Genomic DNA, 19187 nt, shown 5'->3' on the forward strand with positions numbered 1-19187 from the left:
GCCCAGCTGTGGATGGCTGAGTGCTACCTGGCAAGGGCTTGGGAGATCCCGAGTCGGCCTGAGTCTTCCTCCTCCTCCTCCACCACCACTGCCCCTTTCTGGTCTTCAGCATCTCAGCCCTTGAGAGCTGGAGATGCAGGCGATCATCCCTGGTAAACTGTATGGGCAGCCTGGTTCTGAGGTAGCCTCATCAGAGGATGGGCTAGAGATTCCATGGGATTTAGACGTATGGATTCTGTGACAAGGATGCTAGCAGCTCAGGGGCCTTCTGGGCTTGATAACTGGTGTCTGAGTTAAAATTCTCACCAAACGATCTCTGTAAAAGAGAGGGGTTATCTGTCCATTTAAGATGAAGCTGCAAAGGTCCAGGGAATGTGAGGTTGTGAAAAGGGTACAGGACCAACCCTTTCCAGTCTGTTTCTTTCTTCAAAAAGGCCTGAAAAAGTTAAGCAGCCAAGAAACTCACAGGGACAGAAATTTCTAAAAACTGTAGGAAAGTCTCATGTGGTGGAAAAATTTCCAGCAAAGAAAATATAAACAATATTTGGGCTACTAGCCCCCCACCTGCCCACTCAGAAGTGGGCCCCAGGCAGGCCCCTAACAGAGTGACTTCGTACAATGTGACTTCTCTCTTTGGGCCCCTTTCATTCCTGAGCAGACATACAGGAGGGGGGACGTATTTCCAGCCCCTGAGACTTCGTGGGTGACTGCTCTTATTGCCATGAACAGTACCCTTTTCCTGTGTATGTGAAAGAATGCCCCCTGCTGGGCATCTACACAATTTTTAATAAATTTGGAAGAATATCTACACTGACAGTACAAAATTTAAAGGATTAAAAAAAACCCCAAAAAACAAAAAAGGCTTTAAAACGCAGGGAGGAGGAAGCCTGTGCAGCTCATGCATCCCCGTCCCCCATACTGTCTTCATTCACAGCTCAGCAAAGCCAGCAGCCTCTTACAGTCCCTTCACTGCAGATGTCCCCAGATGAACACACTTCTGAAGGGTAGCTCCCAGTGGCTCTTAACTGTTCTCCGCAGGAGAAAGAAATCCATCTTGTAGCCAAATGTTCCCAGCCGACTCGGGTCGGGCACATCTGACAGAGTCACTGCCCTGTCACACTGGCCGACGTGGCTGAAGGTCTCTGGAGGGGCCCCTCGGCTACGCCTGCTCGCTGGCACCGCCTCCACTGGCCCCCGAGCCTTTGCCTGATGCCTGGGCTTCTGAGGAGCGTGAGGCCTGCTTGGGCAGGCGGATGGGGACGTAAACATTGGAGGCACAGTGCTCCTTGAGGTAGCCACCTCCCTTCTCCTCGTATTCCTTCCTGGTGATCCAGACATCTTCGTCGTCCAGGTGGTCCAGGGCCCAGTCACGAGCACCGTACCAGGCATCCAGCACAGGGTTCGAGGCCAGCTGAACCTGAAACACGAAGGGCATTTCCCATCAGGGCTCAGGGACTGAGTGCTTGGTGGGTCCAGCTACACTTTACTCCCAGAAACACACACAGAGGGGGGCTCCACTGATCCCAAGATGGGGTAGGTCTATCTCTGCACCCTCTCTAAGAGCTGAGCTGAAATGCCCTTGACTCTCTACAAAAGCACACAAGAATGCAAAGCCATGATCTCCCAGGATCGGCAACTGTCAGCTATTCTATCCGTAGGAGACCTGCCACTTGGGGCCAAGGCGGGGAGTCGGATGTAAGGCGGGGACCAGCTGCTCTGCCTCCTGATCCCATGCTACTGACCACGAGCTGTCAGATGGTGAGAGGAGCAGCGGTGGCACTCGACCTGGACAAGGGCCTTCCTGGACCTGATCCCTGCACCACATGGGCCCTACCAGCCTCTAAACTGCAACCACTCCAGCCACACTCAGCTACTGCTCAGCCCTCAACAAGCTTTTGGCCCCTGAGCCTTCGTTCCTGCTAGTCCCTGTGTGAAATGCTCTCTCCACCCCACCCCACCCTACACGTTCTACATGGCAAACACCTCATCCTCAGGAGACCCAGGGGTCTGGGTCACAGGGGTCTGGGTAAAGAGAAGGCCTTATTCTCAATGTCCACGCTTTCGTATGCTCTGAATCTTTATTGGATGCAGGTCTTTCTTTGTCCATCAAAACAAAACAGAGGAGTACAAAAATGTGATTTCCATTCTGCTTTGAAAACTAACCATATAAACAAGTTTATACTGTATAGCACAGGGAACTATATTCAATATCTTGTAGTAACTTATAATGAAAAAGAATATGAAAATGAATAAATGTATGTAAATGTATGATTGAACTATTATGCTATACATCAGAAACTGACACACTAACTATATTTCAATTAAAAAAAAATTAACCACAGACTAAAGACCAGAAGGAAAGCCATGAAAACGTCAAAAGTGGCTCTCTCTGGATCATGGAAGTATAAAGGAATTTTTCTCATTTACACTTCACTACCTTTGCAATCAGAAAACAAATAATTAATGCTGTTTTCGGACCAGCCTGGTTGCATGAACAACTGGTACCTGAAAAGAAGACTGAAAGGGTCTCATCTCCAAAAGCTCCTTCTCGATTCTGCCTTTCATCCCAGGGTACATCATGTTCCCGCCAGTGAGGAAAACGTTCTGAACCAGCAGCTCCTGAACGTCCTTTGGGTACCTAGGACAGAAACCACTCCTCCGCTACAGTCCCTCCAACTTGAACATTAGAAGAGACTGTGGATGTGGAAATGTAAGCTCTCAGTACAAACCAGAAAATACTACTCACAAAGTTAAAAAAACAACAAAATTCACCTTCCATTTTTCACTTGTGTCTTCACAGAAGGCCAAATAGCTAGTTAAAACCTTAATTTGAGTGGCCAGTCCATTTCCTTCACATGATTAGAATATTATGCCTTTCTAAGACATGTTTTTAAAAAACTGGCTTCATTGAGGATTAACTGAAATACATTTTGATAAAGTCTGACAAACTTATATACCCTACGGACCATCACCACAACCAAGTTACAGAACATTTCCATCACCCTCCAAAGTCCTGCCTCTCCTGAGGACCCATCTCATCACCTGTGTTTTTTTTTTTAATACCAGTTTTATCTTATACATGTTTGATCACTTTCCCACCCATTGTTAGACAAAGTTCAAAGCCACTCAAACAAGGTAGCTGCAACAGCTTTTCTTCGTGCTGTGTGTAAGTTTCCATCCTGTTTTAACCAACAGCAGTCAGAGGACTACAAAATTGTGTTCCCTACTTGTCCAACTTGAATATGAAAACTCACACTGCAGGAAAATGCCGTATAAATGGGAGGGGGAAGGCATGTTCGTATAGAAAAGCAAATTCTTAAATAAAGTGTCTGCAAAGAGGGAAAACACTTGTAAGTTCTGCACATTTTTAGGGTGATTTAGAATCACTCATCTTCAGTAATGTGAAGATTTATATGAAAGCCAATGCACATATATTATCATGTTGCCCAAACTCAAAAGAAATTCTTGAAAGCTCCTCAAACTTTACAATTTATATTCACGTTCAGAAATGTTCAGAAAAGAATCAAGGAGCCCCCAACTCCGTGCCAGGCCTAGTGAGAGAGAAAGAATACTCTCCGAGCGCAGCAAGTCAACGAGGAGAAAGTGAGGGAGGTTTCCAAATGCCCAGCCATCAAACCCACCATTCGATGCAAAATTCAAGGAAATGGTTCAGGAAAACAGCCGGAAAAGAAGCCTCAGCCTCACCTGTCTAGGACGTACTGGAGCGTCTCCGCTACGCCTGCCTGCTCTTCTCCTATGAGGGACGGCTGGAAGATGATTTCTGGAGCTCGAATTCTTTCTGTCCCAACAAACAGCTGGTGGTACGCTGCCAAGTTAAACACGGGCTTTAAAAACCCAAGGTTTAGAAGATATTTTTAGGCCATAATGACAAACATCCCGGTTGCCAGTTCCCTCAAATTGCATTTCTTATTCCAATACAGCTTCTGTGCTTTGTTCATGTCAGAATGACCTCTCCCCAACTCTCCTGATTTGATCATTCACCTTCTACCTTCTTTGACCTTTGGATTATAAACCACCATGTATTTGCACCATAAGATGGTCCCTGAGATGCAGGGAAAGAGATTTGGTGACAAACGGTGGCGGAAGGCTTGCTCTGGAAGGCTGTGTCCCCTGCCAGGGCCTTGCTCCATGCCCGGGTCCCTGCACAGCCGAGAAAGCTTTCTCCCAGGTACGTCTCAGCCTCAGGCCAGTCTATCTGGTCACCATTGTAATGACAAGAAACACAGGTGCAAATGGGGATGAAGCATTATGACCCCGGCTTGAATTCACATACAACCATGAAAAGCCAAGTCTTCGGGTCACAAGTCCCCAGTTACTCGCCCAAGTGCTCCCACCAGGCAGGCTATTTCTCACAGATTCAGAGCTTGGTGCTGCAACCTCAATCAGTCACCCGGGTGGCGGGGTGGGGAAACCCTGACTTTGGAAGTTTCCAGCACTGGTACTCTCCTTTCTAGAACATACAACTGGGATTTTAGGGGAAAATACTCCTAAAGACGCAGACTAGACCTAACTGATCAAGTCATCAGGCCTCAAGGCACCAGCGTGGTCAAGGCTACAAGAGTCCAACCTGGACTGTGGCCACTGGCTTCTCCACTTCGGGCGTTTCCTCTGAAAACAAGGGCTCGAAGTCGTTGATGTTTTCCACGTCTTCCAGAGACGGCTCGAGCTGCTCCAGGTCCGGGGTCTGAGAAAAGGATGCACACAACCAAACAGAACCTGTAACTTCGGGGAGCCTTAGTTCTCTGAGTTCACTGCCACCAAAAAGATCTCACCCAGCGTCCTCAAAGTATGTCAATACATAAAAACTACGAACACTTGGCTAAACTATTAAAAAAAGAAGAACACACATGAGCACAGGATTAAAAGATTAAAAAGCCAGGGATGGGCTCTGCTCTTATCCCCTACCCTTCCTACTTAGACAAGCCTCACTGACTCCCACCTTCTCTCTGACAACTTGGGATGGGGCCAGCACCAAGTCTGGTGCCCCGAGGAGACCTGGCCACCAGTACCAGCCACACCTCCACACACACAACTCCAGGGAGAGGGTATGATAGCTGGCATCCTACACAGTGGCTTGGACTACAGGCAAAATTAAGTAAACGTCTTAATAATTAACAAACATATGTGCCAACACCAACAGGCTTAACTGTTAGCCCTTAATGGGCTGGGGATGTGACTAAAGACTCCAAGGTGGCCAAATGCATCCTATCTGTGAAGTCCTGCAGAACAGGCTTTCCTCTTCATGACAACGAACCTGAATGGGGACTAGACATGCAGGCACTGTCCCCAATCGAGGATTCAGGACACCTTTCATTTTGACCTGAACAAAGGAAGCTGGGCAGCTGGGGGGATGGTCCTGGATGCTGTCCTCAGACATCTGTCCTCCCACGTGAAAGGCAGACGAGCTGTACCCTCTGGACTGCAATGGGAGAAGTTAAGGGAAGAAATGCTCTGTTGCGTTCTGTGGACGAATGCTCTAACCATGATGGCTGCTGTAGAAAGGACTGCCTGAAGGGAGGGTGTCTCGGGAGGGTTCAAGCAGACTCAATGCCAACCACCGAGGCTGCACGGGGGGAGAGCCTTACATCTGGTGCGTGTCCTCTGAGTCCCTCCTCCCTCAGGGTCTATGACTGACGTAATTCACAGCACTTAACTACACTTCTCTAGAACCTACTCGTATCAGCTGCAAATATAAAAAGCGAAGTCACTCTTAAAGGCCACACCCGTCAACATGTGCTCTCTGGCTACCCGCCTCAGAAGTCCCTCCTGGAAGCCAGTAGCCGTGCTGAGAAGCTCAGGTATACGGAGAGGCTGCGTGGTAATCAGGTCCGTGGCCCCGCTGAGTCGAGCCTTTCAGTCATCCCAGCCCAGATGCCAGAGAAGGGAAAACCTTCCAGGGACTGCAGTTCCCAACCGCCCAAGTCATCCCAGCTGAGGCCCCAGACAGCCCTCCTCCACTGTCTGAATTCCTGACCCATCAGACTTGTGAACACAACAGCGTGACTGTTGCTTCCAGCTTCTAAGTGTGGAGTGCTTTTTCATCCAGCAGCAGGTTAAGTGAAACAGGCTTCTGGTGAGGCAGGAGTCGAGAAAGCCCCAGAAGGCTACCAGGCCACCCGTGTCACTCTTCGGCTTCCTTGCAGCCCCCACGGCAGGTGTCTGACTCCTCTCCTGACAATCTTTGCTCTGCCCCCTTTCTAATCTCTGCTCCACCGTTTCCTGCAGGTCGCCTTCTGTGCCTCAAAAAACCAACTCACCTATTTAATCTCCATCCCATCTCCTGATCTTTTTTTCTTGTCCTTTCCCTTCCTTGTCTTCAAAGGCTGAGTGTGTCACCTCCTATCCGAGGCTGAGCCTACCACCCATGGTCTCAAAACGCTCCCGCCCACCCCTCTGCTTCCTCTCTTCTCTGACCACTCTGTCTCCATCTCTTTCTCTGGCTTGTCTCCCGCCCCCCAACCCCGCAGCGGGGGCCTGCCTGGGCATTCTTTTTCTCTCACTTCCCATGGGATTCTAGGTCCCTCCACAGCTGGGCCCTGGGAAGTCCCAGCTGCTGCCCCACAGAGACCTTAGAGATGAGGCGCTCAGACCCAGCTCGTTACCTCCCTAAGCTTGTCCATGGCACCACCCTGCACCCTCTGCCTTTCAACCCACCTCAGTGTGACCGGAGAGAACCTGGACCTGGACTGCACGTGCCCGAGTCTCAGCTGCAATCCTTCTAGTGGTGTGACCTGGACCAAATTTCTTCACTCGCCTAAACCTCGGTTTCCTTATTCATAAAATGAGAATGATGACAGTACTTACGGAATATGAAAACTAACCAAGATGATACCTGCACAGGGTCTGGCACGTGTCACAGGCTCTATCATCATCAGCAACTGTCACTCCTACGCGGCACCAAGATCTGAGTCCTCCTCCGCCCTCCATCCCTATGGCTCCTGACAAATTTCGGGTCCATGTCAGCTCTCTCCTGGATGACTACAGCACACTTTCATCCTGTCTTCCCACCTCCAGCCTTGCCTCTCCCTAAATCCATCATCCCAACTGCCACCAGTTATTTTCCTAAAATAAAATCTCGTCAGGCTATTTCCTTGCTCAGCATCTTGTGAAAGCTGTGTGTGTCTCAAGGCTACTACCCAGGCTGACTGGCAGAGACCTTACAGGCAGGCCACTGCCTCCCTCCCCGGCACCATCGCCCACTCTCTTGTACCCCATGTGCTCTGCTCCCGACGTGTGCGGTTCTCTCCATCTAAAACGCCCTTCCTTCCTCATGTGCTATCTGCTGAAGTCAAATAATCTCTCAGGGCTCAGCTGCAATATGCCAGGCCTTTCTCAAAACTCCATCTGTATTCCCACACACATCTGCCACTGCACCTGATTAAGTTTTCTTACAGTCTGACTATGCTGCTACAGCCCTATTTTTCGAGGCACCAAGGAGGGTAGGAATTGTATCTTCATCACCTCTGCACCCTTAGTCCCTGGCATCCCATGTCTCGCACGGAGTGGCGGGCCCCTGGGATACTCCCTCAAGCTTCTCTAGAGTAGAGAGGACTGTAAGATGTCGGGGTTTCAAAGAGCCTTCTTGGCTGCAACAAACACATTATTATCCACCTTCACATCTAGTTATATTCAAAAAGCATGTCACCTTAATATAAAATCATAATCACCAACACATACACCCTAAAATAAAAACATCTGAAAGTATACTGAGTGAAAAAAGCTAAACTCAAAAGGCTACAAACCCTACGATTCCATTTATACAACATTCCTAAAATGAGAAAATTACAGGGATGGAGAACAGATTAGCGGTTGCCAGGGGTTAGGAAGTGGGTGGGAGGGTGTGGAGAGAGGAGAAGGGTGTGACTGTGAGAGAGAAGCAAGGGGGATATTTGTGGTGATGGAGCAGGTCTGCATCTTGACCGTGGAGCTGATGTACAAATCTATACCTGATAAAATTGCCTAGAACTTTAGACACACACAAGGGCATAGAAAACTGGGGAAATCTGAGTAAGATTTGTTAACTGTACTAACGTCAATTTCCTGGTTTTGTTACAGTTACTAAGATGCTACCATTGGGGGAAACCGGTGAAGAGCACATGGGACCTCTGTGTACTTCTTTTCAAACTTACTGTGAATCTATAATTATTTCAACATAAAATAACTTTTTTAATAAGAAGCATGTCACCTTACAAATAACATCTTAGCTTCACTAAAATTGGTAAAAAGAAATTTTATTTAGCCCAGTTCACGTGACTCAGGGAGAGCAAAGCTAGTGATTTCAGTGCCGACAACAGGCATCCGACAGGGCACAGATTCCTCTACCACGGCTGGCTTCTCGCCCTCCAGGGTTTGCCAGGGTCTCCACATGTACTGCGTGGCATTCAGGAACACAAACACAACTGTTCTTCTGGAACTGAACAGAACCACTGTTTGCCAAGCACATCAGAGAAGATGCAGCACTGTTCCCTGGAACAGCCTTGAGCAGCACAAAACATGCAGAGGCCAGCTCTGGTCTTGGCTCGTCAGGCAAGAGAACGTTCTATATTTGGCCCATTGTATTTCCCAACAAAGGAGGGTGCTCTCAAATTGTGCTCTCCCCCTCACGCCCCCTTACGCTGCACTTGGAGCGATGCAAAGCGAGCATCTTCTAGGCTAAATACTTGATTAGGAATGCTAACAAAGCCTACGTACTGCTTTACTACACCCCCATCAAATACTTGCAGAATAGCGAGGGCTGGAATAGATTGGTCTATAGGAAAAGGTGGATTTTAAAAAACACTGTTGAAACATTTAGCTACATTAATTCAGTTCAGCCATTACTGCTTAGATGGCATTTCAATATGAACTATGATCCACATAAATCTATGCCCTCCATCCTAAAAGAATTACACTGCTTGAAAATACAGCAAATACTTTGTGAAAGGTAGAACTGGCTGGTCAGTATTGCGGCCAAATTTAGCCCATGAATGTTGCTGTAATTGATCCTAATCTCTAACAATCACCCTCAACGAATGCTGACTGACCATCAGAGATTTAGGGACGGATCAATTCATCAAATTTGCTGTACACAGAAAAGCCTTTGAAAGTCCAACATTTCAAGGGGGCAGGTTATAGCTCAGTGGCAGAGTACATGCTTAGCATGCACAAGGTCCTAGGTTCAATCCTCCATTAAAAAACATACATGTATAAAAAAAATAAATAAACCTAATCCACCTCCCACCAAAAGACAAAAAAACAAAACAAAACAAAAAAAACCCAAACAAAACAAAGTCCAACATCCCAAAATTTCCCCAAACCCAGAGAGATCTGAATATGTACCCTCAGAGCCCAGAAACCAAGCAGGGACTTAATAAGCATCTGCTGAATGGGTGAACGGAGTGGTTGAACCAGGGCATGTAACAGATGCAGAAAAATGAACAGAGCAAAGGAAAACCCAGTTCCCCAACTGCTGGGGAGTCACATCTTCAGTTATTTGGTTTCCCCTTTTTAAGTCTGAAATCACCCACCTGCAGGATGGCTTAACGGCACATCCCTGGTATAAAGATGCTCACGCCCTGTGGCCGTGTTACTCATAAGAATGATAAAACTAAGTGCGGATAAACTAACAACAAAGGCAACCTGGGTATGGATCCCAGTGAACAAGAGCTCAAATCTGAAGCCCAGACATGAGAAGTGGGAGGAGCAAACTAGAAAAGGCACATCAGCCCCCGGAGCTGGGACGCTGCGCAGGGGTCAGCTGGTGGGCCAGGTCTCTTCACCGCACATCTCTGTGACCCCAAACACCGGGCTGAGGACGCCTAACTCAGGAACTGCTCTATCAAACACTCAGGCTCGTGGCCGGTCGCTGCCCTCATGTGTCTGCAGCCTGTCAGAGAGGTGGGGAAGGGGAGGCTGAGAGCAGCAGCCCTGAAGAGCCAGCCTCCAGCCGAGACAGTCCCTGCAACAGCAGGCTGCCTGCTGAGCTGAAGGCAGCTCTGAAGTCACTGGTAAGCACCACACAACACGGCATCAAACTGGAGCTTTCCACAGGACTTTCCAAAAATACAGGTTTTAGAATTTAAAGAAAGTTGACTTAAAAACAAAAACCAATAGCTGCATGGGATAATCCTGCCCCAGAAGTATCACAAGGCAATGAACAAGTTCCCTGGTTTTAGAACTCGAGAGATGACAGATTCGGGAATAACATGTCCACTTATTACCACTTTTGTCCAGTTCTAGACAGGAGAGCCGGCCAGAGACTTGGGGCCAAGGTGTGACCCACAGGCCACCCCTTCACCACGCAGGCCCAGTGCTGGCTCTGAATCACCTAGGGCCCTAGCTCAGCCCCGCCACCCCAGCCACTTTTGGCCACATCAACACTGATTAACAGTCCACTGGCAGGGAAACAAAAAGGAGAGACACCAAAGATCAAAGAGTCAGTGTTGGTAATTAACAAAAAGCTGATCCTAAATAAACCTACAAACATTTTATTGAGCATGGCTATCAGTGGCTGGAAAAAATTCTTGAACTATGTGTGAAGCATACCCCTGTCCTTAGGGAGCATGGAGAAGGAAACGAGGTAGATGGAAGGGCAACCAGAACATATTCAATAAAAGATCAGGGGAAAGTTAAGGGGATGTATGACTAACCGCCCAGGAACCATCAGAGTGGCAGGTTCAGGTTCAAGATGGGCTACATGTTTGGTGTGTGAATGCTGCTCCCCCTCGACACTTCCCCCAGGGCGCCAGAGCTCTACTGGGTGAAATCCCTAGGGTCAGGACTTCAGCTGGCACCAGCTCAGCACCATCACCGCCCCCATCCATGTCCCTGTAGACTTCACACCGCTCTCTTCCCCCAAGTCTGGTCGCAACCCCTTTGATGTCAGTCTTCCCCGGGCACTCCTCCCGCCCTGAGAAAGGGCCGTTCTCTCTACACAACCCTGCGGAACCTCCCTCCCAAGGCCCGCGGTACCTCTGGCTTGCTCTCCACCACATCCACCTCGAGGTTGACCTCTGCTTGAAGGATCTTCTGCTTAGCTTGCTCCACCGCTGAACTGAGCTTCTGTATGTAGGACTGCAGCTCTTCTGGGGAGTCCATGTTCAGCTCCATCAGAGCTTTGTGAAACTGATCCATCTGGCCTTCCTCTAGAAGTTCCTACAAGCAGAGCAGTCACAAGTCACCCTCAACGATGTGCATCAGGGCAATCCCACACAGGAAGGAGGCAAGTCGCTTAGATGCTCAACGGAGAACTGCGGCAGGAGAGGGCTCCCTGAGGTCCCCACCTGCCCCTCTACAAAGTCACACCTCCCACCAAGAGGCGCACAGCTGCCCTCCTCCTCAGCTGTCTCAGGGCTCCCACTGTACCACCAACTCAGCACCTCCTGATCAGGCAAAACTCATGTCTGTGACCAATGTCAGAAATGTTAGCTTTTGGGTGGGAAGAGGTGGGAGAGTTACTGACAGGAGGTAATGTTCTATTTCCTGATCTGGATATGGATACATGGTGTGTTTCAGTTGTGAAAATTCATCAAGCTGCACACCTAAGATCCATGTGCTTTGTATCACATGTACTACACTTAAGTTAAAAAGTTAAGGGGGGGTGGAGTATAGCTCAGTGGTAGAGTGCATGCTTAGCACACACAATCCCCAGTGCCTCCATTAAAATAAATGAATAAATAAACCTAATTACTCCCCCAAAAAAGACATGGGGAAAAAAACAAATAAACCAGGATAAATAAATGAACCAGCTCTAAAAAGAAGTTAAAGGTCAAACAAAAGAGGCTAGAAGGATAAAATTAATGAACAAGGTCAAAGGCCACAGCTCCTTCAGAAACGCCTGCAGCTACACCACCCTCTGCGCCCCACGACCTCCATGCGGATGATCCCCCGGCCTCCTCCTTGACCCCAGGGGGACTGAGACAGCTGATGCGCTCTACGGCTGAGGGAGAGTATATCGGAAGAAAACTCTCTGGGCCCACCGTGCTGAGCAAGGCTGGGGACCTGCGGTGGGGCCAGCTTTTACCTGCACGTAGAGCAGCCGGTCCAGCCGCTCCTGGTCGAGCTGCAGCTTCTCCTCCCGCCGCCGGGCGTTGAGCTCCTGCAGCCGCCGCAGTTGCTGCTGCCGCCTCTCCTGCTTCTCCTCGGAGGTCAGGGTGCTGCCCAGCAGCTTGCTGGAGAACGGGAGCTGCATCTTGTGGACGTTGTCTTCGTAGTAATCGGGGCACCGCCATTTCTGCAATTCTTCAAAGGCATGGTTTTGGAAATCAGGAAATGGAAACACTATTAGCACTGAGATGAGAAAGTCAAGACTGGGTTCCAGGCCCAAGTAAGGTGGAGAAATCACACACCACCCCATCTCTAAATCTACCCGATCAACGAAATGCAGCTGGAAAACCCAGACATGAAGCCAACACACCTGTTCTGAGAGAATTGCTAAATGAAGTTCTTCAGACAGAAGTGACACCACTGGAGCACCAGAAGTAAAGGAAAAAGCAACAGAAGTGATGAAAATCTACTGGGTGAACACAGCAGATTAACCTCTTCTTGGGTTCTTTAAAATATGTTTGACAACCGAAAGCAAAAACTATGACAAGGTCTGTTGGGTTTCCCACATATGTGGCTGTGACACATACGACAAGCCCAGCCTGACAGAGGAAGGACAGAGGGGCCTCTGGAGGGCTAGCATCTGCACGCTCCACCTGCAGCGGCAAAGCAGAGATTCTAAGAAGACTGTGAAAAGTCTGATGACTGTCATCTCCAGAGCAACACTAAGACCTACACAAGAAATACACAGCTCATTTAATCAGACCGGCATCGCCAGGATCCAGCACAAGACAAAGACAGTACAAGAAACTGTGGATCCATGTCCCTCATGAACATAGACACAAAAACCTCAAAAAATTCACCAAATCAAATCCAGCAATACAGAAAAAAAACCACATGAACAAGTGGGGTTTATCCTCCCCAAATCAAGGTTAGTTCAGTATTTGAAAAGCAATCACTATAATCTCCTATATTAACAGTCCAAAGCACAAACACCACAGGATCATGTCAGATGCAGAAAAACCACTTCACAAAATTCAAAATCCTTTCACGATAAAAATGATTAGCAAAATTAGGCACAGAAAGAAACTTCCTACACTCGATAAAGGATATCTGCAAAAACACTAGCGCTAACATCATATAATTAATAGTGAAAGACTAAATGCTTTCCCCTCCACACGATCAGAAATTAGGAACAAGGCAAAGATGTCCACTCTTGCCGCTCCTGTTCAATGCTGCACTAGAAGGCCTGGCCGTGAAACAAGGCAAGGAAAAGAAGTAAAGGCAAACAGATTGGGAAGAAATAAAACTGTTCGTACTCACAGATGACACATCTACCTAGTAATGTCTAAGGAACCTACAAAAAAAACTAGAACTAGTAAGTTTCGCAAGGTCACAGAATATAAGGTAAACAAATAAAAATTCATTGCATTTCTATACAAGAGCAATAAGCAATTGGAAATTGAAGTAAAAAAAGAAATAATTAGACATAAATCTAATAAAACATGTATAGGATCTATATGAGAACTATAAAATGCTGATGAAAGAAATCAATGAAGACCAAGATAAATGGAAAGACATATATTCATGGATTAGAAGCCTCAACACAGTTAAAAAAAAAAAAAAAAAGTCAATTCTCCCCAATCTAGATTTAATATTATATCTGGATTTACATTTAGAATGTTGTTGTTTTATATACAATCTGATCTACAGATTTAATGTAATTTCAATCACAATGCTAACAGAACTTTTTTGTAGATACGGACAAACTGATCCTACTATCTATATTTTAAAGGCAAAGGAACTAGAATAGCCAAAATAACTTTGAAAAAGAACCTACATATGTCAGTTATCAGCTGACTGAAAAGTCTATTAAGAAAGTAAATACCAAAATGGGAAGGGAATGCTAAAAAGTAAAAAGAGTAAAACAGTGCACAAGAGTCATCCTGGCAACAATTTAAGGAATGCCCCAAAGGTAGACAACATCCAAAAGCTGCAAGCAGGCGTCCTCCTCCTCACCTTCCACGTAGTCCTCCGCGATGTAGCTGTGCTCGTGCAGGATCTCCTCCGTGCGGCTGAGAGTGATGGCCGCCAGGTGCCCAGGGTACTTCAGCTGCAGGAGACGCTGGAGGTAGACAGCTGCTTGGCTTCCTCCCAGATTGATGCGTTTGCAGTTTCTAGCATCTAACCTACAACCAACGGATGGAAAACAGCACTGAAATTTTTGGCAAATTTTTGTGGAGAGAATATAGAGCACCATGGATGGAAAAGGATAATTTAATGTAAACAAACAAGGAAGAAACCAACCAGCTGGGGGAACATAAAATCTTACGGTTGGAAGGGAATTCAAAGTTCCCTTGGTGCAACCTCCTACACAATGCAGGCACTCCTAGTCCATGTCCAGACAGCTACCTGAACATCTGACTTCTGGCAAGAGTCTCAGGAGGAAACCAGGTTCAATGGGAAGAACACGCACCCTACAGTTAGACCCTCATGGACTCATCATGTATTTCTCAAACTGTGGTCCCAGGGCCACATATCCCAGAGTTAGCTGTGGAAAATGTTAAACAATGCTAATTCCCAGGACTCATTTGCTCTGGGGTGGGCCTAGGGATATGCATTTTAACAAGCTTCCCAGGTAGCTCCAGGGTAGGCCAGAGATTGAGAGCCCCTTCCCTAGACACTCCACTACTACTGATGCAAACACACACATGCTAGTTTGCTGCAGTCACCTAAGACCTCTTTGACCTGAAGTGAAGGGGAGGAGAACCAGAGTGACTTCATTTTATTTTATTTTTTTAACATTTTAACATTTTTAACATTAACATTTTTTAACATTTTTTATTGATTTATAATCATTTTACAATGTTGTGACAAATTCCAGTATAGAGCACAATTTTTCAGTTATACATGAACATATATATATTCAGTCACATTTTTTTCTCTGTGAGCTACCATAAGATCTTGTATATATTTCCCTGTGCTATACAGTATAATCTTGTTTATCTATTCTACATTTTGAAATCCCAGTCTATTCCTTCCCACCCTCCACCCCCTTGGTAACCACAAGTTTGTATTCTATGTCTATGAGTCTGTTTCTGTTTGTATTTATGTTATGTTTGCTTGTTTGTTTTTTAGATTCCGCATATAAGCGATCTCATATGGTATTTTTCTTTCTCTTTCTGGCTTACTTCACTTAGAATGACATTCTCCAGGAACTTCCATGTTGCTGCAAATGGCGTTATGTTGTCGGTTTTTAATGGCTGAATAGTATTCCATTGTATAAATACACCAACTCTTCTTTATCCAGTCATCTGTTGATGGACATTTAGGCTGTTTCCATGTCTTGGCTATTGTGAATAGTGCTGCTATGAACATTGGGGTGCAGGTGTCATCCTGAAGTAGGGTTCCTTCTGGATATATACCCAGGAGTGGGATTCCTGGGTCTTACGGTAAGTCTATTCCTAGTCTTTTGAGGAATCTCCATACTGTTTTCCACAGTGGCTGCACCAAACTGTATTCCCACCAGCAGTGTAGGAGGGTTCCCTTTTCTCCGCAGCCTCTCCAGCATTTGTCATTTGTGGACTTTTGAATGATGGCCATTCTGACTGGTATAAGGTGATACCTCATTGTAGTTTTGATTTGCCTTTCTCTGATAATTAGTGATATTGAGCATTTTTTCATGACTTCATTTTCTTAATGTGAGAAAGTTAAGAGAAGCAGAGCACTAGGAACCAGCAGTGTATTGAAATGCCACTGCTATACCATACTTCACCAGCAGATGGCAGCATAGAACAGGCTATGCTCCAATCTGATCATTCCTTAGCCTTCAGGTAAAATAATTTTCTCTCAATATAACATAAAAAAGAACTATATAATTTTTAATTTCTGCATATTCTGTTTACATAAAATAGAATACTCAGTATATCAGGAGTTTTTGATAATGTCTAAGAATTACTTTTTTGTTCATGAATTTTTGTAACAACTTCAAGAGAAATTCTCACTACACATAGGGCTCAATAAATTCAACAGCATTTACTTTCATGTAAATATTCAGACTGTTTTACAAAGTGCCATCACCCACATTATTTCATTTCATCCTGAGGGTAACCTTGAGGAATCAGTTTTTCCCAAGTTTATATGTTAGGAAACTAAATGAAGTTAAGTACCTCATCCGTAGCCGGGCTGCAAACCCAGGCTTCCAACTTCAAAGCCAGTGTCCTCTCCCACTTACACACCCTCTCTATGCAAAGAGAAACCTTGTCAGGAGAGCACGATGCTGGCCTAGTCTCTTTATCAGACAACTGTTTAACAGCCCAACTATAAAACAAACATGGATTTTAAACACGACAGAAACTGTCCCTCACCTTTTATATAACTTGGAAACAGTTATGAAGCAACTGTTAAGTGCTAGGTACTGTACTTGAAAAGAAAGGTCTAAACAAACATGATTAAAGAGCTCTGAACAACAAAATAAGCTCTTAATTAAAAAGTAACTCCCGAATAAAAGACAGTCTAAATTAAATATATTTAAATAATTTACTCAGAACATTTTTCTGAGCACCTACAACCTGCAGGTACTGTGTTAGTTATCTCACCATAAATTAGAATCATAAAATTCTAGAATTATGGATTTGGACCTCAGAGACCATCAACCCCAGCTCCATCCAGGAGATCACAAAGGATGGATGGTAAGTGACTTATCTGTACTCACACAGTGAGAGAGGTCAGAGCTAAGCCCAGAGGCCAGTTTGTGGTCCAGTACTCACTCTTTCCATTCCACCATTAAAGTAAGTGCCCAATAAATGTTTCCTGAATGTTTCTCAGAACAGCACTCAAATGCCATGAGTCCAACTCACCTCCCTTCTAAGACGGGTAAAATATGTGTACACTGGTATCCAGATGAAATGATGAGCCCGCTGGAAATCAAGCTCTTTGGCTTATTGTGGTAGAAGCTGAAGAGGCTGTCTATTCCGTAGGCAACCTTAGGAATCCCATAGCACTCAAAGAGAAGCTCTGACATCATTTGTCGTGAATACAGTGGGTTGCACACGGCTTCTGTCAAAACTATGGGATGATCGACACAGCCCTACTTTGAAAGAAAAGAGTAAGCTGACAGGTGATGAAAGAATACTCTTTTTAAAGCATTAAAAAAAAAAAAAAACCAAACCCTCCAAATCCTTATTGCAAGGGCTGAATTTGCTTTTGATCTCCAATCAAAAATCTGATCAGAAGCAACTGTAAAACTCTCATCTCTCCTGGATATTGTTTTGGAAAGTATGAAAGTAAGGTCTACTTAAGGTGTTTTAAGTAAAGCCCCAACCAAACTGTCAGCCAACACTGTTGGCTCTATCTTCAAAATATCTCCAGAATCCAACTGCTTCTTACCACATCCCCAATTCCTCCATCATCCCCATCTCCTAACTGCAACAGCCTCCTAACTGGTCTGTTTCTACACTATGACCCAGGCCAGTCCATTCACCATACAGCAGCTATGGTGATCCTTTTGGAATATAAGTCACGTCCTTCTCTGTTCAACACTCTGCAATGGCTTCCCATTCTACCCAGAGTGAAAGCCTGTAAGGCTTGTGACTTGCCCTTTCAGTACCTCTCTGACCTCCTCTTCCACTTACTACCCTCCCCCTCACTCTGGCTGCCTTCAATTAGGATTAGGGCACACTCCTGCCTCAGGGCCTTTTTACTGGCTGATCCCTCTCTCCAGAATAATGCTCCCTCAATCACCTCCCTTAGTCCTTGCTCAAACATCACCTTCTCCCTGAGTCCTCCCCAACCATCTTACTGAAAAGATGTAACCCTCTCCTCTCCTCTCATGCCATAGAATCTACTACTGAATTCTACTGTTTACTGCCTGTCTTTTCATACTAGAATGTCTTTACATACCAGCTCCGTAAACACAGGAGATTTTGTGTTATGTTCATGGATGTATTTCAAACATCTAGAAAAGTGCCTGACACAGGGTAGGTGCTCCTCACATATTTGTTAATAAATGAATTTATTAACAAACGAGCATTAGGTGCTCCAAGAGAAAAGGGTGTTTTGTTCACTGCTAAACCCCAAGCGTCTAGCACAGGGCTTACACACGACAGGAGCTTAATATTTGATTAAGTGAACGACTAAATGACAGTCAGGACTATAGGAGTTACTATAATCCCTCAGAGGGCAGAGTGCCCGGAGACACATCTCAATCCTCCCCTCAACCCCAACCCACCCGCCCTTCACCTGTGAGGAGACACCCAGATGCTGGAAGCTGTAGTCAAGCAGCAGCTCCTGCAGCTCCAGGTTCACCGGCACGTTGCGGTCGAAGGGCGACCGGAGCATCCAGCGCAGCGGCTCCAGGCTGCCCAGCGCGTTGCCCACCTGCGGGCCTGCTCCGCCACGAGCCCCGCCCCGCCCGCGGGCGCACACGGCGCGGAACTGCAGCCGGGGTTCAGGGCCCGGGTCCGGCCCCGGGCACGCCCAGCCGGCGCGGGCCTGGAACGACCCGTTGTCCAGCACTAATGGCACCGGTAGTGGCCCGTGTGCCACTGGGCCGGCCTCCAGCACCGGATCAGGCGCGGCCCGGACATCGCGGAACGAAAACACGTTCACAGCCGGCGCGGCCGCACTGGCCACCGCCATCTTGGAGCTCGCGCCCACCAGCCCCGCCCCCGGCGCAGCGTCCACCAAGACGGCGCAAAGCCCCGCCCCCGACGCAGCGTCAGCCCAAACGGCTCGAGACTCCGCCCTCGCGCGTAAATGGGGCTTCCAAGCCTCCTCTTCTCGCTAAGCCCGGCCAGCCTTTTCACCTAACCTGCCCCTGGTGACCCAGGCCGCCTTCGGGATAGCTAAGCCCCGCCCACCGTGGCTGTGGCTTAACCTCCCCGCAACATCCAACCTGACCATGCCCCTTCCTTCTAGCCGGGATTCCGGGCCAGTAAGCTCCGCCCCTAACGCGTAACGCCATCAGGCCACGCCCCTCGCTGGCTTCCAAATCTGATCAGGGCCCCCCTCCCTTTCCTCCTAGCCACGCCCTATTTGCCGCGTAACACCTTCAACCGTCCTTGGCTCCACCCCCACATGATTACTTCGCCCTTAGCCTCGCTGTCAAGGAAACAAATTCAGGGAAACTGAGTGTTCAATTTCTT

General features: G+C 47.0%; 1 protein-coding gene across 2 annotated transcripts; it reads right to left on the bottom strand.

The window, feature by feature from the left end:
• Positions 1 to 768: 768 nt before the first annotated feature.
• Positions 769 to 18979, bottom strand: ACTR5 (actin related protein 5). 2 transcript variants are annotated; one of them, XM_010975247.3, is made up of 9 exons: positions 18283 to 18977; positions 16902 to 17131; positions 14062 to 14231; positions 12023 to 12240; positions 10972 to 11154; positions 4589 to 4705; positions 3706 to 3845; positions 2506 to 2638; positions 1013 to 1417 (listed from the first exon to the last, which is right to left on the bottom strand). In XM_010975247.3, the coding sequence occupies exons 1-9, from the start codon at positions 18679 to 18681 to the stop codon at positions 1160 to 1162; spliced, it is 1848 nt and encodes a 615-aa protein (XP_010973549.2). In that variant the 5' UTR covers positions 18682 to 18977; the 3' UTR covers positions 1013 to 1159. The 2 variants fall into 2 exon arrangements, with proteins under 2 accessions (XP_064331764.1, XP_010973549.2); XM_064475694.1 differs by lacking the exon at positions 2506 to 2638 and having other exon boundaries at positions 769 to 1417; positions 18283 to 18979.
• Positions 18980 to 19187: the final 208 nt, after the last annotated feature.

This window comes from Camelus dromedarius, chromosome 18 (assembly GCF_036321535.1).
Source record: "Camelus dromedarius isolate mCamDro1 chromosome 18, mCamDro1.pat, whole genome shotgun sequence".
Classification (NCBI taxonomy): Eukaryota; Metazoa; Chordata; class Mammalia; order Artiodactyla; family Camelidae; genus Camelus; species Camelus dromedarius.

Coding starts and splice junctions, on each gene's coding strand:
- ACTR5 (XM_064475694.1), bottom strand. CDS start 18,681: ATGGCGGTGGCCAGTGCGGCCGCGCCGGCTGTGAACGTGTTTTCGTTC. Junction 11,155..12,022: donor ACCGGCTGCTCTACGTGCAG/GTAAAAGCTGGC, acceptor CTCTGCTTGTAG/GAACTTCTAGAGGAAGGCCA. Junction 1,418..3,705: donor CTCCAGTACGTCCTAGACAG/GTGAGGCTGAGG, acceptor TTCGTGTTTCAG/GTTCAGCTGGCCTCGAACCC.